The sequence below is a fragment of the Caenorhabditis elegans genome, chromosome X (assembly GCF_000002985.6).
Source record: "Caenorhabditis elegans chromosome X".
Taxonomy (NCBI): domain Eukaryota; kingdom Metazoa; phylum Nematoda; class Chromadorea; order Rhabditida; family Rhabditidae; genus Caenorhabditis; species Caenorhabditis elegans.
The window spans coordinates 5,326,095-5,348,552 of record NC_003284.9 but is presented as its reverse complement, the minus strand read 5'-3'; the positions used below and the strand labels follow the sequence as shown (position 1 = coordinate 5,348,552).

Sequence of the window (22,458 nt, the reverse complement as noted above, 5' to 3'; positions counted from 1 at the left end):
CGTCTCAACCAACTCATTTCGCATGCAGCACACAGCACAGAATATATGACATAAAGTGAATTAGAAATTGGAAATTTGGAAGAAAAACCCAGTTGTCTTCAAACAAAAAGTAAAAGTAAAAGTTTTGTTGGAATATTCCATCTTATTCCAATATATGTAACTTTTTTATTTGAGTAGGTAGCCAGTAACCAGAAGAGTAAAAAAGAGAAAAAGTTCACTAACCAAGAACTACAAAAGGGTATTTAAAGGGCACCATCAAATAGGAAAATAGCTACAACACAGAAAATGGAGAAGATTGTGGGCAATTTGAAGCGGCGAACATGCTCCGGACGCATGCACTAATTGTGCACAAACGCGATACAATAAATGAGATTTGAAATAGAAGGCCAGCATGAAACCAAAAAAAAGGGAAATTTTTGAGAGGGAGCAAGTAGACAAAAAGAGTGAAATGGGGTTGCAGAAAGGAATGAATTCATTGATGACCCATGGAAGCTCGCGATGGCGGGGGGTTTATGTCGTCTATTGTGGTTGTGTTGTTGTTGTTGCAATTTCGAGAAGTAGAATGACATCACATATCAGATGGCTCGTAATCAAATATATTTCTCGTACCACTTTTTTGGCTTTGCGTTGAATTTTTTCTGAAATAAATTTTGTGAATTTTTAAAATCCATATAAAAAATATAGGTAAAAAATAAAGGTTTTGCGCTCATCTGGAGCTCATCAGAAGCCCGTTGCGTTGGCCTCTAAAGCCAAAAATGTGTTTCAGGACACTCTATGAAATACCAACAGTTTTGACGTGTTACATTTTTGTTTAATCTTTATGAATTGGTCAAAATAGTGGACCTTCGTTGATTAGTTGATCAAAACAAAACAATTTAAAAGTCTAATGTTCCTCAACAAAAAAAACCATCTGATCATATGCTAATCACTTTTAAAATTATCTTTTCGTTTTCTGGTGGACTTTTAGAAAATACCTTTTGTTTCTAGAAAAGCACAAATTTTGAAAAATCCACATTTCACTGTTTTAGGTCAAAAACAAAACTTTCTGAAATTTTTAAAAATTGTCAATAAAACGAAGATTTTATTTCAAAATCATTTTGCTAAAATATTTGAATATCACAGTGAAACTTTTCAAAAACGTTCTGAAATTTTCTGATTTGAAGTGGTGGAAACACAATTTTCAGCTATCATAATTTTCAAATATGCCAAAACATCGTCTCTACGAGTTATATAGCTTAATTGCGTTTCAATTGTTGGTATTTAAATATGCTACTCGTTAAAGCATGCAGCAATGCTCAATCAAAAATTCTCGAAAAGTCCACGTTTTTGAAAAATTTGCCTATTTACCAAAACATTGACTTCTGTGAAGACCTAAAATCTTTGGAGGGTTGTTTCATATTAATGAATCAAGGTAGATAATTTATAAATGTACTCTAGATCGAAAAAGCAAAATTAAAAAATGCTTACCTCGTCGATAAATTGACACAGGCACATTTGCGTTTTACAGTGTTTTGGGGCGTAGTTGGAAACTCCATGAATTGGCTTGCTCGGGAATATTAGCCGTTTCTAAAAACAACTTCAAATTTAGACATTATCTTGCTCAATGTTACCTTCACAACACTTTTCACATATTCTTGACTATATTTCAAAATTAAGGATGCGGCTTCTCTTTCAATATTTTCATCGGTGACTTCTTCTGAATTACCGCCAAATATACATCCGCCAGTGCTTTTGATTTTCAATTGTTTGATAACATCGGCAGTACATTCTCCAACATTGAATCGGATGAAGTGGATCTGAAATGCGTTTTCTTAGTTAGTAACAATTGTCCTTAAGCATTTTTCAAATTTGCTTTGATCTCTTATCTTACCACAACTTTGTGGCAGCTCAATTGTCCGCGATCTTCCACTCCAGTCAGAAAGTGTCGATCAACAATTATCTTGTTTGCTTTCTCGACAACGTGGTTCAGTCCAATCCGTATCTGCAAGGCGAAAATGCATTGCCTCTTGCCCCCAAGTTTCACACAGAGCAGTGATGCTCTCTGCCCAACTTTTCATTGCCACATACCCTTCTTCTTATCATTGCACACGCGTACACTCCAACAAAAAGTAGCACCGCCCATACAAGGCACCAAATCATGACAGGCCATCCACCTTTTGATTGGAAAAGAAGAGTGATCGTTAGGGTTAGAATCCAGAATGTCATCCATATTGCGATCAGGCGGGAATATATCGTGGAAAACCTGGAAAAAATAACAATCACAAATTGTATATTTGGTATTTGTGTGTAGTAGCATTTTAATTATTTTTAAGGTTACTTAACTCAATTATTTTTTCGTTATCAACATTTAAAATAGCAAATATATACATTATTTTTTGTTCAAACCAAAACTGTGCGGAACGTTTTATTGGCACAGTGAAATATTTTAAAAATTCCCATTTTCTAAAGGTTATGTAGAATTTTTTGCTTGTAAAATTGTTTGGAATTATAATATTGTGCCAAACTGGGCATTTTAGCGGCACCCCTCTGATTTAGAAATTGTTTTCTTAATTTAATATAGCCAACGACTTCTACTAACAACTAACAAAAAGTTGAAAAAAAAACTATTCCTAAATATAAAGCAGATTTTTTTTATTCATCTATTTTCTGGAAATATTTGTGATATTTTAGAATTTAATTCAAAAACTCACATTTTAAACCGACTATCTTCAATAAGTGCCTTGATGGTTGCAATGTAGTCTTCTCCAGTTAACTTCAATTTTTTTTTGAAATTCAAGCTTAAAACTTGGAAAAATTACCGTTGGAACGTCAATTGCCAAAATGGACGGCATGCTGTAAGCGTCATAGTGTGGAGGTGTGAGCCAATCACAGATGACATTGTCGGGGTAAACCGTTGCCAAAACTTTTGCATTCACATTTTTTGGGTCCGAGATTGCACTGGATTTTGCGATTCTCGGAGTTCCTTCTTCCAGTTTTGACACGTCTGAAAGGACATTTTTAAGAGTACGTTTTTTTCTGCATAACTTTTAAAAACTATTTTACAACTATCGTATGTATTTCCTCTCCTAGTTTTGCACTCCATCATTTAAATTTGAAACAATTTATCAGTTGTCGTGTTTTTTTTTCAATTAAAAAATTGTCAACTGACAGAACGTTTCATAGTTATATAGCACTTTTGATTCAATTACTTATTTTATCTTAAATATTACCAGAATCATAACTTTTTGAGATGAAGTACTGGGGAGCAATACTAGTAGAGGAAATACGGCATATTTTTGAGCAACATAATTGTAATAAAAATTTTAATTTTAAAAAAACTCACCCAGAAAAGTCTGTGTATTTTGAGGTGACAGAGGTTTCGGTTTCTTTGGTGCAATTGGAAACACTGGAAATGGTGATGCGATTTGTGTAGCTCTGAAGAGAACATGTATTGTCGCAGCACAATTAATCAATAATATTACCGCGGTTCAAATGTAGGAGACTGCTGTTTTGCTGGCTGTGTGGTGGGTGGAACATCTGTCTCAGCAGCTGAGGATTCTGACTGCAATGGATCATGTAGTTCTTCAGTTTTTAAATCGATTTCTTCATTTGTTTCTGATTGATTCTTTCCAGTAGTGATTCCAGTAGTTTGCTCTTCGTCATTGATGCTGACTTGTTTTAGTGAAATTTCGTCGAATTTCTCCCATTCTGCAATTATAAATAATTATAACATTCAAAAAAAACCTGCTTTAAGATTTTTTTTAAATAAATAATTAATAGTATTAGTTTAAGCAGAACAAACTTCTCAAAACTAGTCAAAGCTTGCAGAAAATTAGCAAGCTCTGAATAGTTGAGCTCAGAAAATACACTAATGGTGCAAACACCATGACGTACTAATGCACACATGTGCTATTTTATAAACATACCTTTCCGTGGAAGTGAATTGGGTTCAGTCATGTTCACCAATGTTTGAAAATTGAAAAAAATCTGAAATAGTTTTATTACGTGCAAAAATTGTTCAAGTTGTGTTTGCCACAATTGGAAAAAGTACAAATGGTATCATAACAAGGGGAATAGATAAGTAATGCAATCGACAAAACAGAAGAAAATGAATCATTTTTTTCTGTCTGGTACGGTCAAAGATGCGCTGTAAACGTCACATGTGTGAAAGTAGTCACCTATCAAAATCTTATGGGAGAATATGTTTGATAATAAATCTAAACACCGCAAAGAAAAAATTAAAACAAAAACAAAAATATCAATCTCCAGCTGTTTTTCTGATATGCCAGAAAGGTAAATAAAAGGAGAAGCCATAGCTCCAGGAACTCGGTGTCTTAAGTTGAAAGAAAAATAGGAAAGGTGAGGTGCGCGAGTGTCTCGATGTTTTTGTTTCTATGCGTACTTCCTCTCCTCGTGTGATTTGGAAGACTCTTTTGGTGTCTGACCATTGCTGCGTGTCCACCTATATACAGTGAGAGTGTTGGGCACTCGGTTGGTTGTTTGATCGGATACGCGCAGGTACTGAGAACACTGTTTTCTGTATTGAGATACGATTAGAAACATTTGCCGATGTACCATTAGTAGTCAAGATTTTGTTATTAGTTTTACGTTTGACTTCCAAATTTTACGAATCCCAGAGAGCGAAATAGAAGTTGCACGGTCGATTTTTACACATTTCGACTTTTTTCGCAGCGTCTGATTAAAAAAAGAAAAATTCAAAGCCTGGCTTTTTTTACTTTTTAAAATGACTATGAGAAGATACCATAGTAAAACTTTTCATGTTGCGAAAAAATTTTTTGACACGGTTTATTTGAACGTAAAGTGTATAAAATCTTGCTTCTTTTTGAAGTTTTTCCTATCATAATTTTTTAAGTCGACCAAAAAACTTCTTTACCTACGACTTCAAACCCGCAGAAATGCTTGAAATTTTTCGAAAATCTTAATTTTTGAAAAATTTTGCAAACCAAAACTTTTACTAAAAAGATTGGTGAAGTAGAGCTATTTTGAGAAAACTTCAATAAAAAAATCATTCTATTTAACGACATACATGGGGTTCGAACTTTAAAACAGTGTTAATGTTTTGAACATGCAGTAAAATGAAGTGAGATCCATATAACCAAATAGAAATTAATTTTTCCTTTCTTCGTTTTTAGTATGGTTAAGCACGAAAACGACATTGCAAAAATTTATTGATTATTTTGGCAAAACTACAAAAGCTGTATACCTTGACATCATATTACATTTGCCAAAAAGTCAAACACGAGTTCGCAGTTCCCATGACAATAAAACATCAAAAATTCAAAACTTTCCGCTTTTTTATTGAAACGTTTTTTTTTTCGCGGATGTCAATGAAACGAGAAATCAAAAAAAAAACAACGGATCCAGCTAAAATTCTTTCAAAAATATAAAATTTCAAAACACCTGGAACGCAAATAGAGTTACCTACTTCAAAGATTGTATCTGGTGTTTTTTCTCCCAAAAAGTGATATAACTAATGAACAATTACAATTTTCTTCTAAATTTTAAAAGGTTTTTTTAAAAGTACCTAAAGCCTAAAGTCTGATAAATCAACATGTTAATATTTGTTCTAGGAAAAATGTCGGAAAATTTGATAAACAATGTTTCAAATTGAATATTTAAAAAAAACGGGAGATACTTTACCTTTCTGCCATTGTTTCAGCTTCCTGCAACCACTTGCTAAATTTTAACAAGTTAAATTCTAGCAATTTCACAAAAAAACGTATTTATTATAACGACTTATTATTATTATTAGTATTTCAATGATACAAACAATTATTACAATATAAAAAGTGTTTGTTTTCCTGTCTGTGAGCACTACATCAACTGGTAATATGACATTAATCTTTGACTTCTGGATCTTCGCTTTGTTTTTATATAGTCACCATAAGTTTTTGCTGTTGCACACCCACACCCGTTCCACATCTGTAGATTGAGAAAATTTTGTTTATAACAAGTTTTTTATATTTTACCTGCCTCGAGTAGGAGTATGTTTGTGGAGGATATGGCATTAAACGGTAGTCGGGTACAACATCAGGATAGTTGTCGAAAGTTGGATAATCTAAAAACAACTCTCTTGGACAGTTTTAAACTTTTAGACAAACTTACAGTTTACAGGTTGTTCTGTATAATCAAACATTATATCATTTAGGTATAGTTGTGAATATACAGAGGAAACAAAAAATAACACTGCAAACTTTCTAATCATTGTCAAAAGAATGATTTCAAATGCTGATATGATTTCCTTTTAAAATCTCGAGATCTCGATATCCTGTTCAGCACCTTCACATTCACTGTGGGAAGTGATATCCAAAATCTGGTTTTAAAAGCAAGTTTACGAATGTTTGCAAAAACACAGATGGTCTTTTATTAAACGATATTATTAAAGTTGTTATTAATCCATTCGACTTATTGCGTGGTTTGAAATTTGAATGTTCTCTTATTGGGCTTATTTTCATCCGGAAAACCGGGAAATAATGGATCAAGAGGACTCAAATGTTGACCATAGTTAACGGATGTGTCATCATGATCTGAAAGTAGAATGAACTATAAAGGCTTAAAACTATCAACCAGACCATAGTGAATATTTCCAGAAAGTGGGAATCGATAGGCAATGTCTTTTCCAATTGGAATGGGCAGATCTAATTCGCCTTCTACTCCGTCCTCTATGTGGTAATTTGCTTCTACCTGAAACATAAATAGATGAATGATTCCAGAGAGATTTTAAAGATGGAGTTCGGAAATCTGAGATTTTTAGTTTTTTAAACCGCCATTACTTTTCTGAGTAATTTTCAAAATGTTCTCAAAAGGAAATTTGGTAGTTTTGGGCCATTTCGAGTGTAATAAAACGAATACTTAAGTTTCGGTACTGCATCTTAAACAATTGACTCCAACTTACCCCAACTCCAAGAGTTCCTTGATACGGGTTACATAATGGAGGCTTACAGGCTATTGGCTCGTATTCTCGCGGAAGAGCTCCTACTGGTAGTTTTGGATGGATTTCTGTAATATAAGCTAGCTATTAGAAAGGTTACACGACAGTAGCTTACGTCTATTATAATGCAGTGATGGATCTGAGAGTAGTCTTGCTATTTGGTCCTTTGTAAGTCCGAGCATGTTAACTGGGCTATTAATGTACCCGACTTTAACCCATTCTTCCTGAACAACACATATTAACTTTAGTTGAAAGGAAACTGGTGACCTGGAAACGTTCGATGTAATGTCCTCCGATGTTTAAAAAATTATTCCAATATGGAACGGGAATAAGTATATCTCCGCCAACATGCTGAAACTTCGCAGTTTTTTCAATATCGTCACAGATCCTAATCCTACCCTTCCTTTTGAGGTATCATAGGTCACCGCTGCATGATATTGGTTTGACATGGGCATTAGAGGCCAGTAATCACCAAAGGAAGTTCTTCCAGGAAGAGGATTGTAGCCACCTGAATATAGCGATAGTAAGAGGTGCGTAATTGTGTATCAACCTGGTAATTGAACTGTATCCGCCAGTTTCACTGGCTCGTGCTCATTCTTAACTTTGTTCCGTTCTTTTGGAAGGGGAGCCCGGCGAATTTCTTCATCTTTCTGTAAACTTTTAGTTACTAAAAAATTGTGAGTTAGTTAAAGGCCGAGTTATGCCATTTTTTAATTAAAAAAAAACTCAACTTTTTTCCACCTACCAATCTGACATTTTACCTAGAGCATTAGGACAAAACTATCAAAATGCAAAAAATTGTATGTACAACAAGAATGTAAATCAAGCTCAAAATTAGATTTACAAGCTTCAAGCTAGTTTTCAAGAAGTTCAATTCCAAAATGTCGTTAAATATGCTACAAAAGCTATCGATAAGTTTTAAATATTAACAATGTTTTCCCGTTTTTAGCAAGTCAAGGCAAGTTTTTGGCAAGCATCACTATTGACGTTACGAAACAGATCTTGAAGATGGTTTCTAAGCATTTACAAGGACCTCAAGAAAAAAGTTGAGATTCCGGGTATTGAGGATCCCAAATCACAATAATATTGGAGACAGTAAATCTAATAATTGTTTTTTGAACTTGTAAACTCTCAAGTATTATTTTAAGTTATTATACCTGAAAAGAATCCGACAGAAACTTGTAGAAACCGTTGTCTTCTTCTGAATTCTTATCAGAAGTATAGGCTACACATTTAACACAAAACGTTAAACACCAAAATATTATTAGAAAGGAGAGTTCCATGTGTAGAGTGCGAACAATGAATTGCAAGTTTATCAGCTTCTTCTCGAGAACCGGCGCCTTTCTATTTCAATCTTATCACTAGGAAAAGAAACAGGATAGACAGGATATGAAGATGTTTTCGATTCGATTGCCATCTAATGTCACGAACTTTTGTTTCACTTTTTCATAGTTTTTATTCGGCGTACAGTGAAAGAGCAGTCGGATGAAATTTACAAGCTACAAATGAGGAGGTGTTGGAAGGCAAAAATTATTAAAAAAATAAATAGATATGCGATTTAGTCAAACGACGGAAGAGCGAGCTTGACATCAATGCCAAGTAAAAAGCACGCAACAGTGCTCTGAGCCATTCTTCTTTGCAGAATTGCTTTTCCGAACGCAGATAAATATGATTCTTTGGAAGACCGTGGCTCCATATCCATTAAATATACAGTGATGAACATGGAAATCTGAATATTACAATTGATTAACAAAATAAAAATAAAGAAAATTGAAGAAAGGAGAAAAACTTACAGGCTTCTTTTCAAGGATGTTGTTCTGAATCTCTGGTGGAATGTAATCCTTGAAATCGTCCATTTCTGGTGTGCACATTTCTGTCTCAATATCGTAAAGTCCTGGTTGCATATCACCACATCTGAAACCAAACTCGTTTCGTCGGTTGGTCACACGTTTTTCTTTTTGGTTCAAATGTTTAACTTAACACTCATTACACATATTTTAATTGATCAATGTTTCTGTGATAGATGTGAGTGAAAACATGATTACATGATTTTTGCGAGACTGTAGAGGCTATAGAGACCCGCAGTTTTGCCAAATCACAAATCAATCAAACAGACAAGTACATCCGAACCCGTCGCGGTTCTAGCTTTCACTTTCCGTAGAGGAACGGATGTTGTTCAAAAACTTGTACTATTCACACCACGAGTAATGAGAGTGAAAACAAAATGGCATACTTGCAATCCTCATCGATCAACTTGTGTTCAGGTCTGCTGAGCTTGCTAGGTGTGATTTTGGACGTTTGAGCCTTAAGTTGCTTGCAGAAGTCGCAGAACACGCTAAATAATAATAATTTTGAGGTTTAAATATATGCTTCACAAACTTACCAAGATCCTTCCAATTTGGCGCACGGGCACTGGTTCACCTTCTCGTCGATTTTTTTCGAGCATGGAAGGGATGGATTGTTTGGATCCGGAGTTCCTCCGATTCTCATTTCAACTTCGGCAATCAAATTTTTTGTTGGTCTCGTGATTTCAACTCCTGTAAATTTTATTTAAACGGTTTAAGAATTTTGGAAAATAGTTTGACAATTTTGGCGGGGATAGCTCAGTCGGTAGTGATGGCCGCAAGGAATCACGAGGTCACAAGTTCAAATCCTGCCCTCTAGCTTCATTCAGCCTGTACTGGGAAGTGAAGTATTTCATGACTGGATTATATTTCACAGTTTCCGTGGCTTCAACAATAGCCCAAAGAAGGAGCACCATAATATAGATCCTAGACCTACCGTGCTTGAGAAACGTATCCTCCTTTAATCCTCTGATTTTAAATAAAAAGCAAGCATGCCAAATTTGTTTACTTGCATGATATTGAGACTCAAATTAAACCAGGTGAATTTTTTTGCTAAAACTTGCAGCATACTTATTAGCTCTAGTTCAAATTTAAATTAAACAATTTTTATTTTCTTAGTTCAGAATTGATGTTGCAAATTTCACCTACCTTCTGCCTTAATTTTGATACACCCTGGAATGACTGGATTCTTTGGAATTAACTGAATCTTGTCTGGATTGAAACGAATACTCGGTCGGTACTTGTTGATATCAATTCCTTTCCTCGACAAGTAGACTGAAATTTGAATCTAGGTTTGCTTTTCAGAACAAGGGAGATATAAATTTGGAACTTACTTGGCGAACATGCTCCTGAAACTCGAATATCCACTTCAGCTTTTTCTTGCCCATGGACAAAAGTAATGAAACAGAGAAGTATAAGCGAATAGACCCGCATGTTTTGGGAGAAAGTGTGGATCAGTATGGTGCGCAGCGGACACCGGACGGACTGCATCGCCTATCGACTGTGTTGTCGTCCGCGCCTCTTCATCTCTCCTAGTTTCCAACGAATCCTCCGCCAGAAAATGCCAGTTCGTTTCACTTTTCTTTATCTCTCTCCAATTTTGCCCCTTTCTCTCTCCCGTCGATCCGCACATCACACCGTCTTCTTTCTTCGACTTCAGTGACGACGATGCTACACGGCGCTGACATCGTTCCCACTCGTCCTGAGTGTACACACACACCTTCAACTAATATATCGCCCATTTGATTTTATCCCTTAGCGGATCGGAACAGACGAATATAAAATATAACTCTACAGCGACGATAAGGATATGCTTCGTGAACGCTTGGCATCGGAAGTGGGGCAATTGTGCAACATTGTCATGCAATGATCTGAATTTTAAATCTTAAATTTGTTTCTGATTTTTGTAATGATTCACTAAAAAGTTGACGATTGACATATAAACAGGAATTATAATAATCATTAACAACGTTTTAAAGTTATTGAAAGTTTATATATAATTTTAAAAGTACTTTCAAAGACATACCTAGTTTAAGCTGAAACCAAAAACAGCTGTTATACGCAAAACCATCAACAACTGTATAGTGTTGACATTTTCTTCGTGTTCTTTTTATATTTTTCAGAGATTTCCTTTCTTTTTTTTTGTTAATTATAGGATCTTCAAAGGATGGGTTCGATTTTGTATTTAGTAAATTGGAAAAAATGAAAAAAAAAAACCACGGGTTTCAGATATTCAGCAAAATCGGCAAGTTTTTTATTTGGCGGTTTGCCAAATATGCAGAAAATAAAAAAAAAAAACATTTTGCCTACTTTGCCCGGCTGAAAAATATTGTTTAAAAAACTACAACACATCTAAAAGTTTGTTTAATTTTTGAAAACTTTCTGGCAAACAACAAGCTAAGAAATCAACAAAAATGTGTTTAAAAGTGTTGTGCACTGAAATTGTACCCAGGACCACAAAGATATGTTCTGAGTTGAGATTCACATCTTCTTCGGAAATGCTTAGAATACTTTTATTTCTATTGTTTGATTCATGGTTTCCACATTTGCCAAATGAACGGATGGATAAAAGTTAAAGAAAGGAAATCTCGATTGATAGATTCCAACATTTTCACATCAGAATTCCATCAGGCGCAAAGATAATTTTTTTTTAAATATGAACAATAATGTTATCTATTACAAATACTTCCAAAACTAAGTGGATGGCAATTTTTATACTGAAAAAATTCAAAATGAAAATTTAGATTTACAGAAATTTGTTTCAAGAAAAACTTAGATTTAACGTAATTTTATACCGATTTATATATTTTAGTCCAAATTCTTTACAGTAATATTATGGTTTTACTTTTTGTCTAGTCTTCCACTCCTTATGAGCGCTTCTTTTTATTTGTTATTTGTATTTGTGTATATAACTCTCAAACACCAAAATGGACGGCATACTGCGTCGCGGTCGTCGTCCGCCGCCGCCGGCCACAACACACCCGTCGAGCCGCGTACACTCTCGCGAGGGCAGACCACACAAGTATAAGATGTGGTAGAGAAGCAAGAACGTGTAGATAGATAGACATACAAACACCCACAGAGAGGCATAGACACAGACAGTTACATCACGCGCTTCGCGGAGACCCAGAATCTTTTGCAGAGTGTGCGCGAAATGTGGGTTGAATAGAGGGCGAACAATAGTTCGCCCCGAGTTTATTACACATTCCCCATTTTACAATATCTGTTTCTTATTTCTTACATCGCATATCAAATCAGCAACTGATCAGGATTTTCAGAAATAGATTGTGAATTCCCTAAATAATAATAAAAAACTATAATTTTGCCAACGATACCAAAAGCTTCTAAATCAAAAAAAAAATTGAAAGCACACAATACCGGTTGATGTTTTATTTTCATTGTGTTCAACTGGTAAACCCATTCCGTTTTGAGTGAATTCCTGTTTTCACTGTTTTCACGTCCCTTTGTCCCAACGTTGCTTCCATCAAAATTTCCCTCATCTTCGCTTTTCGGTAACACATTCTCCTTTCGGCACAACAATGGACGTGTCATGTGCCCCCTCACGAGGGCAATTATTGAATTTCGAATTTCGAATATTGAGGGGGATACTAGTTCCACAATTTCCGCTTCATGTTTGAAGCAAATTAGGATGAAAGTTCGTTTTTTAAATAAAAACTTAATTTCTAAAACAGTAATAATTTGACACAATTTTATTTCTAATCCTAAAAGCAAAATCCTTAATAAATATTTTCAAAATGGGTCATAAATTAGATATTTAAATTTAATATTTTTAAAAGTAAAAAAAAAAGGGAAATTGTTAAATTTAAAAAAAAATCACTAATTTATTGCGTGCTCTAAGATTTCAAAAAAAAAATTGAATTGGTGACCAACATTATGATTTTTTAAATTTTTTCACAAATTACTCACCTTTGAGTTATCTGAATTTAAATTTGTTTTTCTTTTTTTACTCAATATTCTTGTTCCTATTTATTGAAACATTTCTAGTTATTAGTGTGTCGACATATGGTTTCAAAAAGTTTTATGGGGGTTGTACATTTTTCGAATACATTTAAAATGCTTTCAGAGTATTTGAAAAATTGATTAATTTTTATGGTTTTACGGATAAATATGCGTGCTAAATTTCACAAAATTAGATATTTAAATTTCATATGCTCGAAATCCGTAACATTCTATATTTTTCGATTATCTGAATAGCATTTTTGTAAAGCTCATTTTTCACACTTTGAAACTTGAAAATTCGCGATTTCTTGTGCTTTTTGTTCGTTAGCTAAAATGTCTATATTTTTAGTTTATCAAGCAATCAATCACTTGCAAACTACCTGAACATGGCTCCTCGAACAAAGAAAAAAGATTACCTATGGATTTATAACGATGGAAACGTAAGAGATTAAAAGCAGTCAACTAAAATTTCTTTTTTTTCAGTGCAAATCAAACATGTACGAATTTCATAAGGACTTACAAGAACACATTGAAAACTCGTATAAACGAAAGAAAAAAACTTGCAAAGTCAGTATTTTTGGCGTCACACATACAATCGACTTTGAGAAAATGCTCAAGTACAGAAATCGACCCAATACTTCAGAAGTGAAGTAGGTTTTTTGAAGTTTTGTGGGAAATTTGCAGAAAAACAAATCCACGAAAAAGCTTATTCAACTTTTCAAATCACCAACTAATATAGAAATATAGCAAATTTTTCGATCTTTTTGAAAATTAAATTGATTTATGTGGAAAATCTGAAGAAGGGTTTTTAAATTGTGTGAAAAAGTTTTCATTGACCGAAAACAGCAATTTTCAGCTAGTTTTTTAACAAATTATTTTCGTTTTTTCAATCAAAATTTATTTCTTTTTACCAGCAATAAATTTTAATATTTAATCAATTAAACCTTGTTATCAACATAAATTTTAAATTCAAAAATTTGAATCAGTGTAAAAAAATTTTAATTGTAACTTAATTGAAACTTGAAAACCAATATCCCAAAGCTCAAAACTGAACGACAATACGTTTTTAAAGTAGTAAAAACTTTTTAGGGTACACAGAAATTGAAACAGTCTTAAATTCTGGTATTTCAGGCGAATCACCCGTTCTCAAGCTAAGCAGTATGGCGTTTTGGGATGCGCCGGAGTACCATACAGTGAGTTGTTTTTCAAATTTGGTTCGCACGATCGTATACTTTCAAATTTTCAGTGAAAAAAGAAGGGTTCCAACAGGATCACGACATTTGCTACATTTGCTACTATAAGCTCACTATCCCAACTCGAATAGAGAACTGCGGGCATGAGTTCTGCTATGTTTGCCTGAAAAGTAAGATTTACTTTTTTTTTTTCAAATTTTTTTCACATTTTACAATTTTCAATAATTTTTTCTCTTTTCAGGTAACTTTGCCATGGGTAATGATTGTCCCGTTTGTCGTGGGAAAATCTCTCCAAGTCTTTTTTCGATGCCTATTCGCTACGACTTGGATATCCATATGCAGTGCCCCGAAGATTATGCTGACGAATGTGCAGATATGGTTGATAGAGATCATTTCCGAAAATCTTACATCAAAGGACAAGGTTTTTTAAGCGATCTTCAAGTTCAATTTTGCATTTTTAATTCAGAACCAACAAAATCAAAGCCTACATTGAGACGGTCAAAACGAACGACTAGGGAAAAATATTATTGGATTTATGAGGTATTTTTCATCGTGAATAGTATGATAAATATTACTTTTCTATTTTGCAGTCATCGTCGTTTGGTTACTATCGATATGATCCTAAAGATGAAAAGTACCTTGAAGAATGCTACTGTCGAAAAATGGAAACTTGTGTGGTAAGTATGATAGTTGTACAGTAATCCAAACTTTTTAGCAATCAGCAATTAGAAATAATAATCATCTGATAGTCTGTATTTACTTAGTCTAAATTCTTAGCCAAGAGTTAGTCAAAATACACTTACATTTCCGATTATCGGTGACAAACACTCCAAAAATCTCAGATTTTCACAAAATGTTCAGTCAAAGTTTTGGCACACTGCCATTTGTCAAAAATGTGAACATTCAAAACAATTTCGAATATTTCTGCAGGTTTATGCACCTATCACGTTCAAATACAAAAATTAGAACGCAATCAGAATACAAAACTCGTAGAGAAACATTTGGCAAAATTCCAAAATTAGATAGGTGTTAACTCAGTTTTGTCACATAAAACAAGTTTTAAAACATTTTCAAAGTTTTACTATGATGTTTGGTAATTTTACCAATATTTGCGTGGTTGAAAAAACGTTTTCCACTTACGACACTAACGATACCTTTGAACGGTGAAATTTAAAATTGTAAAGTGGTTTTCCCACCAAATACTTCTGGTATTGGTCTGTTAGCTGAAACTGGTATATTTTTCAAAAATTTGAACAAAATTAACAATTAACTAGTAGTTGTAATTTTAATTTAATTGGATTAATTTTTAGCTTCCTTTCAGATGCGAATATGCGGAACAGCAATGCTTATTAATATTAAAGACGGTGTGCAAGAACAAGTTGAGAATGAAGTTAGGTGCACAAGGAGAAAAATATTGTAAGTAATTTTTAATAGATTACCTTATTTCAAATCGCAATTTTCAGAAGAATCAAAGCAACGGAAATTGAAAAATATAATATTAAAGGAATTGCTGGCATTAACTCTTACTGTCGACCAATTCGTCGATAGTTTTGAGCTGTTTTCCTCTGGTCTCTTACTCTGCTTTGTGGATACATTCTTCTAATTTTCTGGGTTTTTCGAAGGCATTTTAAGTTCGACTTAACAAATTGACACCTTCAAAACACCGTATTATCTCTATCAGTTTTGCTTCAAAAGTAACCATTACATTTTCAAGTGCAACACTAATACTGACAATACGGTTGTTTTATCTTCAAAAGTTTGTGTATATATTTACTATTAGTAGGTGACTTATTCAACAAAGTCCCTTCACAAGTGTGTAAGTTTCATGTTCTTGCCTATTATCACTTCAACTTCACTAGTTACAAAATAGTCAACTGGATTTATAAATTACAGTTTTTCATGTATCAGTTTTGCACCTCATTTCTCAACGTTATCAGCCCATATTTCGAATGCCTGTGAATTAATCAAAAACAATTGTCAGGTAAAAATTATTTGTAGTTAACTAAGGATTTATGTATTTGAAATGACCCGAGATGACAACTGAAGTAGAGTAAATGGGTGCAATTCCAATTTATGAAATAGTTTGAGTTCCGGATCAGAAGACAACTCCGTAGAAAACCCAACGTCTTCAAATGTGTATGTGTATATTGAATCTCCAAATTTTCTGTGCCTATTAAAATTTTTTATGAATATTGGCCTTGTGAACTGATAATGTACAGTTAATTCTTTGGATATGTTTTGCCTCAATCAATAAATGCCTTTCATCACTATTATTTTGCCAGCACAATCAATTTCCGCTTTATTCACATCAGTTTATTGGTTTGAAAAATGTTAATCAAAACGGGTTTAGAAAAGTTAAGAAATCCCTAGGAAATATTTGAGTTCGTTGTGGATGATTGCTCGGTTTTTAGCCAAATCAGTCGGCTCTCCAGGATATGTTGGGTACATATCCGAGCAGTGTGCAGCTCCTGAAACTATGAGTTCAAACGAAAAAAGTGCCAAAGCATTACCTTGAATAAGAAGTGGGGTCATGTGATTGGCGGTGTCATTGTTGTATGTTCCTAGAACATGCCATGGGTCGAATGCTCCATTGGGTAATACGACATTGGTAGCTTGATAGTTGTCAGCACCCTTGTATTTGTACAAAGTCTGTTTGTTATTGTCGCGAACATACTTGATACCAATATCGGCTCCAAACATGTCAGTGCACATGTCGATAAAGTATCTATAACCGAATTTCGTTGAGCATGTTATCGTGTTTCACTGTTATGAGTATAAAATATATTAGGGCGGCAAATAAGTTTTGACGTATTTCGTCAATTTACGGTTTTCCTTAAATTTTATATAGGTGACTTATAGTAGGCAGTGAGTTTACACAAGCTTATTAGTTTCAGCTATTTCAGCCTGCATCTTGGTACGTTTTTGATAAAATAAAAATCTCAATTAAACTGAGAAAACGTTCCCTTTTGTTATACTGAGTAATTTTTCAAATTTTTGGTTTTTATGTTTAAGTCTATAATATAAGTGTTTGATTTTTGCTAATGTAAAGCCGCATTTAGCTTTTGATTAATGAATCTCACCCCAATGGTACGGTTTGTTGGAAAATATTTCTTCCTTGATCGGTAGTTTGAAGAGCTCCGAGTTCGTTACAGCACAGCCACATCCAGCCACGATTAGCAGCTAAAGTAAGCGTCATTTTAATTGTAGCTGTTATACGTTAGCATACCAATATCTCCTGGAACCGCACTATTATCATCATAGGAAGCATTAGCTAGGACGGTCATCATATCACTGTACGAATTTTGGAATGGTCCAACTGGGTCCCCGTTCATTTGGTTGATCTGAAAGAAAAGTAGTATGTGGTGAGAACAAGTAAAATTCACATACCCAGTTGATGGTGTTGTTGACACGAGTTATAACATCTGGCACAGTAGCATCATTCATTTTATTGCACAACTGTTGAGCATTCAATCCGTTCAAAGTGGCATTGTTCTAAAAGTAATGTCAATTCATAAGCTGAGTTTATACACATGACTACTCACTCTTCCGTCATAAGTATATTGAACAACTCCCTGGAAGAAACTGTAGACGTTTGCGAAGAAGTTATCAATGTCATGTTGGGTGTACTGCCCATCAACAAATGCAGGAACAAGACTATAAGAGAGTACATAACTACTAATATAAACCGCTACTTACTTGAAATATGTGTTCAGCTGTTGAATACCCGCTTTAGTCAAACTCAATTGTTGCATATTAAGAAAAGCTTGGTTTACATTTCTCCAACAATCAACACTTGTTTTCTTCAACACATCCTCAACGACCATTGCGTATTCTGAAAAATTGTCACATCATATGAAATTTTCAGAAAAATTATACCAAAGAAGTCAAGTGTCCAGTCAAGTGGAGCACTGCTAGCAACTGCTCCAACAGTGTCCGCGGGATATTGCTGGCGGAACAACGCTGATAAAGTTCCCGGATAAGAACCTCCAAAAGTAATCCACTTTGGATTTTGGAAATTGAAACGACGATTCATTTGCTGGATGAAGTTGTGAATATCAGCCAATGCTTGGGTCATAGTGCAAACTTTAATTCCTGGCATAGAAGTGTCTCTGAAATTGGATTTTTTATTTTCGTGTACTCAAAATGGCTACCAAAATCAAATTTAATAATGATTCTTCTTGAATATTTTTTTTAAAAATCCAGCGGAAAACTACAACTTTGCCAATTTTACTGTATCAATCTGGTTTTTTTTTAAATTCATGTCACTTTATTTTCATAACAAAATGATTTATTCCTTTTTTTGTTCGTTTACTTAAGTGCATTCTTTGCCGCTCGTCACTCAAATGTATTGATTATTGGAGGCTTTGAAACTGAAAACGTAAGCTGAATCAATAAAAAATACAACTCGGAATGAACTGGTTCAATATTAAAATCAAGATTTCAGGCAACATTTCAGATGTCGGTTTTGTTGGACTTTCCATTCAAGAGTTCCTTCTTTAAATACAAACTCAGTTCGTAGCACTATTTCTATAGATTTGAAAACGTATGTATTTTTCTCCGTTCATGAAATATTATAAAGTTATTATGATCTTAATTTTTACAACATTTCACTTACGGATATGGACGACTTTGACCAAAGCATCTGTGTTCCAGTTGAAAAACATCAGCTCCAAATTCCTTTGCCCATTGCAAGTATTGGTAGTTTGGATTACTGATCCACGTGTCGGTGGCTGGCGCCTCTCCTTGAATCATCAGAAAAACAATGTTTTTATTTTGAGTGAACGTTGGATTGTACCAGTATCTCTGAATTCAATTTAATTCATAATTGAAAAAAATGTCCAGTTTGCAATACCTGGTTATACATAGCATTGTTATTTGCATCAAAGTTATCAACTTTTTGTGAAATAGTTGATCTGTTCAAGTTTGGAGCTGGAGTATCGAAGTTTGTGAAAAATCGATCACCATGGCGAACAAATCCATGTTCAGTAGGTCGCCCCAGTAGATACGGTGGCAAGTGGGGATGCCGTGCTGACTCGGAGTGAGCAAAAAGTGCTCCGAGAACGAGTAATAAATTCAGTGACTTCATGAAAAAAGTAAAAGTCTTCAACCAGCAACTTTACTTCAATGGCAGAAAAGAGTCTTTATCAATCATTTCATTTCGTCTGTTAACACAGTGATAAGCGGTAAAATCATGACAGATTGGAAAAGAAATGTACAGAGTATTGAGTCGGTAGGACTTTTGTCATCGTTTGCATAGTCACCAGGTGGAATGTTTAGTGGAATTATCAAGTAACAAAATCAAAAGCTAAATATTTATTTTGAAAGAGGGAGTTGAGGTTGTGATTTTTTGCCTAACTGAAAACTCTTATCCATAGGATTCGTGTAGAAAATTAACTGAAATCCGCATTAAACTTTGGATGCAAATTTCTAAAAAATTCTAGATATCAGCGGCAAAAACAGTCTTTTATGTTTGAGAAGTACATAAAATCAGCTGTCCACTGACACTAAATTTGTTCTGAAACTCCACCCAATAGGTCATGTATTCCCTAGTAAACGGACTAACACAGGTCCTGAATACAAATAAAATTATCGTTCAGGCCGTTGCGACATTGACAAAATTTGAGAGTTTATCTGAAAGTAGATTTTTTGAAGCAAAAGTTTAAGGTCATCACTATTTCGGGGGCTTGTCAGAACGTGCCTGTATAATATTCTGTAGTCTTAGACCGAATTGAACCATATAGTAACAACCCAAAGTTTGATGCTGCACCTCCAATAAAAAACAGAAAAATGAAAAATGTGGTCACTGATGATGGACACTGACATTTGACATAATGACATCTTGAGCATACTTGAGAACTGCAATCATGCCGGTTAAAAACAAACAGAAAATCCTTTGTTCCCACAATTGTTTTTCGAGTGACTTGTGTAATATTGTTGATCTTGGCTTGTGTGGGAAATCAGTAATTAACTAGAATCATTTCAGAAAAAAATCTTTTTTTAGAATGAAATATTCCTTGAAAAGTTTTTTGGTAGTACGCCACCATTTGTTAAAATTTTGGGTTGAAAATAGGCTCCAAAAGCAGAATTCTAATTCAATCGTTGTTAAAATATAACTGATTGGTTGAACACTGCGTTTTTTCCCGATTTTATGACTGGTTTATTGATTTTTGATTTTAAAACCACTTTTGGCATACTTTGATCTATGAAATCTACATGTGAAATTATTGATTATTTTTTAATTTGCTTCAAATGTGAAATTGCTTGAGCTAGATAAAATTTTCAAATATTTATATTTAGAATTAACAAATAATTAACATTTTTCAAAAGTCTCCATAGATTGAAATTCAGTTAGAAAACCTTTGCAGCGAAAAAATATTAGTAAAATCGTAAACGTTCAGGAAATAGAAAAAATGTTTGAAACCACTCAAAATCAGAACCAGAATTCTAAAATAATACATAGTTTTCAGAAAAATTTAAATCAAAACTCGGCCGTTACATAAGGATTTTTCTCAAGAGTCTGTTGTTTTAAATGAGGTTGAATTACGTTTCATAATTTTAACATCGTAGGGGATGTGCCTGGAGTAATTCTCGAATTTTCTCGAAAACTCCAAATTTTCAAAATTTGGGCATTCTTCGAAGCTTTTGACTAAAAATATTGAAAAATCTGAAAAATCGTGGATTTTGCCAATTTTGATGTGAGTTTATTCATAAAACGTATTTACTAACAACAATCAATGAACAAAAAACAATTTTTAAAATTGAACATTTTTTGGTTACCTACCCTTTTGGAATACTATGTGTGACATCTCATCAGTCACTCAAAATTATCATTTGCTCTTGATTCTTTTTTTTTCTATTTCCCATTTCGGCAATGTTCTAATCCCCCGTTTTTCTCTCAGCCAGTTTTGTGAACGTTTCAAAATTCTAACGAGCAACTTTATTTTCTTGCCATACTCTCTCACCTTTTTGTTCACGTATTCGAAAATCTCAAAATTTTGCCGAAGCGTTTCGGAATGTGCATAAGTTGTATACTTTGAGCAATTTGCATAGTGATGAGGCAAGAACAGGCAGGCAGGAAAAATGAAGTGACACACACAATTGATGGCTACACATGGCCATCATTCAGTTCCTGATGCTTGATCTTTACAGAATATGTTGTGATAGTTATGTAGTTGGTTTTTCTTTCATCTCAAATCTCAATGAGACATCTGCTCTAGTACTTGGTGGTGGGCGATTATGAGAAAAAAATAGAAGGGATAGGCAAGCAGACCGCTTTTTACATTTAATGTTCGTTGACTTCAAACAAATCCGAAATGCATTAAAGGAATATTTTAACGTTAGGAAAGCGGTGGCGGGTAACGTTATTCTTTCTGTGTATGACCTTTTTTTCAAACTCAACATCACCTTTTAGTTGTAAGGGATACTCTTTAAAACAAAACTGAAAATGTATAATTATGATTTTAAATTTTTAAATGATTTCTAAATTTTAGCTTGCTAATTTTTGATAAAAAGCTTGATAACACCAAATTTCCAGAAATGTGGATTTTTCAAGAAAATTTGAGCATTGCTGCAGCTTACACTTATACTGTTTTAATACAAACATTTAAAACTCAATTTGAATATGAAAATGTAGTGAACTTTCTTGCCGACTACCAAAATTATAAGTGAAAACCGAGTTTTCACAACTTTTTGATTGCACTGTAAAAAAAATTCAAAAAATTTCGAAAAGTTAAAAAATTTTTTTTGGGTATTTTAGCAATTTTGAAATAGCCTTAAAGTTGCTCAAAAAAATGAACCCTACCAAATTGTGCAAAAAATCGGTAAGCATTAATTTTGAGAACTTTCAAAACTTATGTACCAAAGCAAAGGAGTATGATAATATTTCAATGATTTTGTTGTATAATACCTTTAATTTCTGTGAGTATAATATTTCTGAATTTTTACAAATTCAATGGTGAACCAGACAATTACACAATTGGTTAGCACTCCCCGCAAATAATTACCCGCAGGGTCCGCTTTTCTGTTTTTAAAGTTTTCAAATTTTTTTAGCGGTCAAATTGTTCATTGATTTCGTACAATTTATCTATAGCCATCTGGAAAAAAACTAGAATATTTTGTAGCTTTTGAAAATCTAGTTTTCTATGTAACACTTTAAAAATACGATTTGGTAATTTCAGGCGACTTCTGAAAATAATCAAAACAACTGTGCTGTAAGAGCGAATAAGTATTTCTCATTTAGTAGCGTGCGTGTCAACGTTTTTTTTTCGAGATTTTTCTTCTTTTTTTCTTCTTTTTCCTTTTTTTTCTCTTTTTTTTTCAAATTATTTCAAATTAGTGTCAAGACATTCAAAAATCCGAAATGAAATCGCTTCCGCCGAATTTCATTATTAAAGAAAATCCTTGTTTATCACTCAGCAAACATTTATGCAGACTTCCTCATAAAAAATATCCACAATTTTTTTTTTGAGAGATTTGTGTTCTCTGAGTAGGAATCAAATAAACAACTACTTCCGATGTTGAAAGATGAGAT

At 33.8% G+C, this 22,458-nt stretch overlaps 6 protein-coding genes and 3 non-coding genes across 10 annotated transcripts; 3 read left to right on the top strand and 6 right to left on the bottom strand.

Moving 5' to 3' along the window:
• Positions 1-116: 116 nt before the first annotated feature.
• On the bottom strand, positions 117-3,966 carry C26B9.1. 2 transcript variants are annotated; one of them, NM_001029262.6, is made up of 10 exons: positions 3,906-3,966; positions 3,462-3,687; positions 3,323-3,414; positions 2,799-2,983; positions 2,691-2,752; positions 2,068-2,242; positions 1,871-1,981; positions 1,611-1,796; positions 1,468-1,566; positions 164-638 (listed from the first exon to the last, which is right to left on the bottom strand). In NM_001029262.6, the coding sequence occupies exons 1-10, from the start codon at positions 3,934-3,936 to the stop codon at positions 591-593; spliced, it is 1,215 nt and encodes a 404-aa protein (NP_001024433.1). In that variant the 5' UTR covers positions 3,937-3,966; the 3' UTR covers positions 164-590. The 2 variants fall into 2 exon arrangements, with proteins under 2 accessions (NP_001379720.1, NP_001024433.1); NM_001392776.2 differs by lacking the exon at positions 3,906-3,966 and having other exon boundaries at positions 117-638.
• Positions 3,967-5,704: 1,738 nt separating this feature from the next.
• On the bottom strand, positions 5,705-6,246 carry C26B9.7 (ORFan). The gene is made up of 3 exons (NM_001392775.1): positions 6,106-6,246; positions 5,970-6,058; positions 5,705-5,922 (listed from the first exon to the last, which is right to left on the bottom strand). The coding sequence occupies exons 1-3, from the start codon at positions 6,134-6,136 to the stop codon at positions 5,815-5,817; spliced, it is 228 nt and encodes a 75-aa protein (NP_001379721.1). The 5' UTR covers positions 6,137-6,246; the 3' UTR covers positions 5,705-5,814.
• Positions 6,247-6,340: 94 nt separating this feature from the next.
• On the bottom strand, positions 6,341-8,364 carry C26B9.2 (uncharacterized protein). The gene is made up of 8 exons (NM_076505.5): positions 8,089-8,364; positions 7,482-7,581; positions 7,330-7,439; positions 7,199-7,282; positions 7,047-7,155; positions 6,896-6,999; positions 6,573-6,684; positions 6,341-6,527 (listed from the first exon to the last, which is right to left on the bottom strand). The coding sequence occupies exons 1-8, from the start codon at positions 8,212-8,214 to the stop codon at positions 6,406-6,408; spliced, it is 867 nt and encodes a 288-aa protein (NP_508906.2). The 5' UTR covers positions 8,215-8,364; the 3' UTR covers positions 6,341-6,405.
• Positions 8,365-8,370: 6 nt separating this feature from the next.
• C26B9.3 (uncharacterized protein) lies at positions 8,371-10,234 on the bottom strand. Its single transcript, NM_076504.9, has 6 exons — positions 10,110-10,234; positions 9,925-10,050; positions 9,315-9,468; positions 9,165-9,266; positions 8,725-8,845; positions 8,371-8,660 (listed from the first exon to the last, which is right to left on the bottom strand). The coding sequence occupies exons 1-6, from the start codon at positions 10,207-10,209 to the stop codon at positions 8,490-8,492; spliced, it is 774 nt and encodes a 257-aa protein (NP_508905.1). The 5' UTR covers positions 10,210-10,234; the 3' UTR covers positions 8,371-8,489.
• Positions 9,015-9,154, top strand: C26B9.9. Its single transcript, NR_071026.1, has one exon. It is a non-coding gene; the product is annotated as an Unclassified non-coding RNA C26B9.9 (non-coding RNA).
• Positions 10,235-13,084: 2,850 nt separating the features above from the next.
• On the top strand, positions 13,085-16,198 carry C26B9.6 (RING-type domain-containing protein). The gene is made up of 9 exons (NM_076503.5): positions 13,085-13,175; positions 13,219-13,385; positions 13,867-13,928; positions 13,982-14,098; positions 14,170-14,349; positions 14,395-14,468; positions 14,519-14,605; positions 15,250-15,344; positions 15,392-16,198. The coding sequence occupies exons 1-9, from the start codon at positions 13,122-13,124 to the stop codon at positions 15,474-15,476; spliced, it is 921 nt and encodes a 306-aa protein (NP_508904.2). The 5' UTR covers positions 13,085-13,121; the 3' UTR covers positions 15,477-16,198.
• A 15-nt stretch (positions 16,199-16,213) lies between these two features.
• On the bottom strand, positions 16,214-19,074 carry C26B9.5 (Serine protease K12H4.7). The gene is made up of 10 exons (NM_076502.5): positions 18,781-19,074; positions 18,544-18,731; positions 17,805-18,037; positions 17,625-17,760; positions 17,471-17,582; positions 17,316-17,420; positions 17,155-17,269; positions 17,009-17,108; positions 16,439-16,653; positions 16,214-16,396 (listed from the first exon to the last, which is right to left on the bottom strand). Exons 1-10 carry the CDS (start codon positions 19,012-19,014, stop codon positions 16,284-16,286), a joined length of 1,551 nt encoding a protein of 516 aa, NP_508903.1. The 5' UTR covers positions 19,015-19,074; the 3' UTR covers positions 16,214-16,283.
• Positions 19,075-22,403: 3,329 nt separating this feature from the next.
• On the bottom strand, positions 22,404-22,458 carry C26B9.10. The gene has a single exon (NR_071024.1). It is a non-coding gene; the product is annotated as an Unclassified non-coding RNA C26B9.10 (non-coding RNA).
• C26B9.8 lies at positions 22,404-22,458 on the top strand. Its single transcript, NR_071025.1, has one exon. It is a non-coding gene; the product is annotated as an Unclassified non-coding RNA C26B9.8 (non-coding RNA).

Coding starts and splice junctions, on each gene's coding strand:
- C26B9.5 (NM_076502.5), bottom strand. CDS start 19,014: ATGAAGTCACTGAATTTATTACTCGTTCTCGGAGCACTTTTTGCTCAC. Junction 17,583..17,624: donor CAGCTGAACACATATTTCAA/GTAAGTAGCGGT, acceptor ACTCTCTTATAG/TCTTGTTCCTGCATTTGTTG. Junction 16,397..16,438: donor GACCCCACTTCTTATTCAAG/GTAATGCTTTGG, acceptor TCATAGTTTCAG/GAGCTGCACACTGCTCGGAT.
- C26B9.7 (NM_001392775.1), bottom strand. CDS start 6,136: ATGTTTGATTATACAGAACAACCTGTAAACT. Junction 6,059..6,105: donor TACAGAACAACCTGTAAACT/GTAAGTTTGTCT, acceptor AGTTGTTTTTAG/ATTATCCAACTTTCGACAAC. Junction 5,923..5,969: donor CATACTCCTACTCGAGGCAG/GTAAAATATAAA, acceptor CTCAATCTACAG/ATGTGGAACGGGTGTGGGTG.
- C26B9.3 (NM_076504.9), bottom strand. CDS start 10,209: ATGCGGGTCTATTCGCTTATACTTCTCTGTTTCATTACTTTTGTCCAT. Junction 10,051..10,109: donor TTCAGGAGCATGTTCGCCAA/GTAAGTTCCAAA, acceptor TTCAAATTTCAG/TCTACTTGTCGAGGAAAGGA. Junction 9,469..9,924: donor TATCAAAATTAAGGCAGAAG/GTAGGTGAAATT, acceptor TAAAATTTACAG/GAGTTGAAATCACGAGACCA.
- C26B9.1 (NM_001029262.6), bottom strand. CDS start 3,936: ATGACTGAACCCAATTCACTTCCACGGAAAG. Junction 3,415..3,461: donor TCTCCTACATTTGAACCGCG/GTAATATTATTG, acceptor TGTTCTCTTCAG/AGCTACACAAATCGCATCAC. Junction 639..1,467: donor TGTGTCAATTTATCGACGAG/GTAAGCATTTTT, acceptor AATTTATTTCAG/AAAAAATTCAACGCAAAGCC.
- C26B9.2 (NM_076505.5), bottom strand. CDS start 8,214: ATGGAACTCTCCTTTCTAATAATATTTTGGTGTTTAACGTTTTGTGTT. Junction 7,440..7,481: donor GGATACAGTTCAATTACCAG/GTTGATACACAA, acceptor CGCTATATTCAG/GTGGCTACAATCCTCTTCCT. Junction 6,528..6,572: donor TTCTGGAAATATTCACTATG/GTCTGGTTGATA, acceptor TTCTACTTTCAG/ATCATGATGACACATCCGTT.
- C26B9.6 (NM_076503.5), top strand. CDS start 13,122: ATGGCTCCTCGAACAAAGAAAAAAGATTACCTATGGATTTATAACGAT. Junction 14,099..14,169: donor CTGCTATGTTTGCCTGAAAA/GTAAGATTTACT, acceptor TTCTCTTTTCAG/GTAACTTTGCCATGGGTAAT. Junction 14,350..14,394: donor ATCTTACATCAAAGGACAAG/GTTTTTTAAGCG, acceptor TTTTTAATTCAG/AACCAACAAAATCAAAGCCT.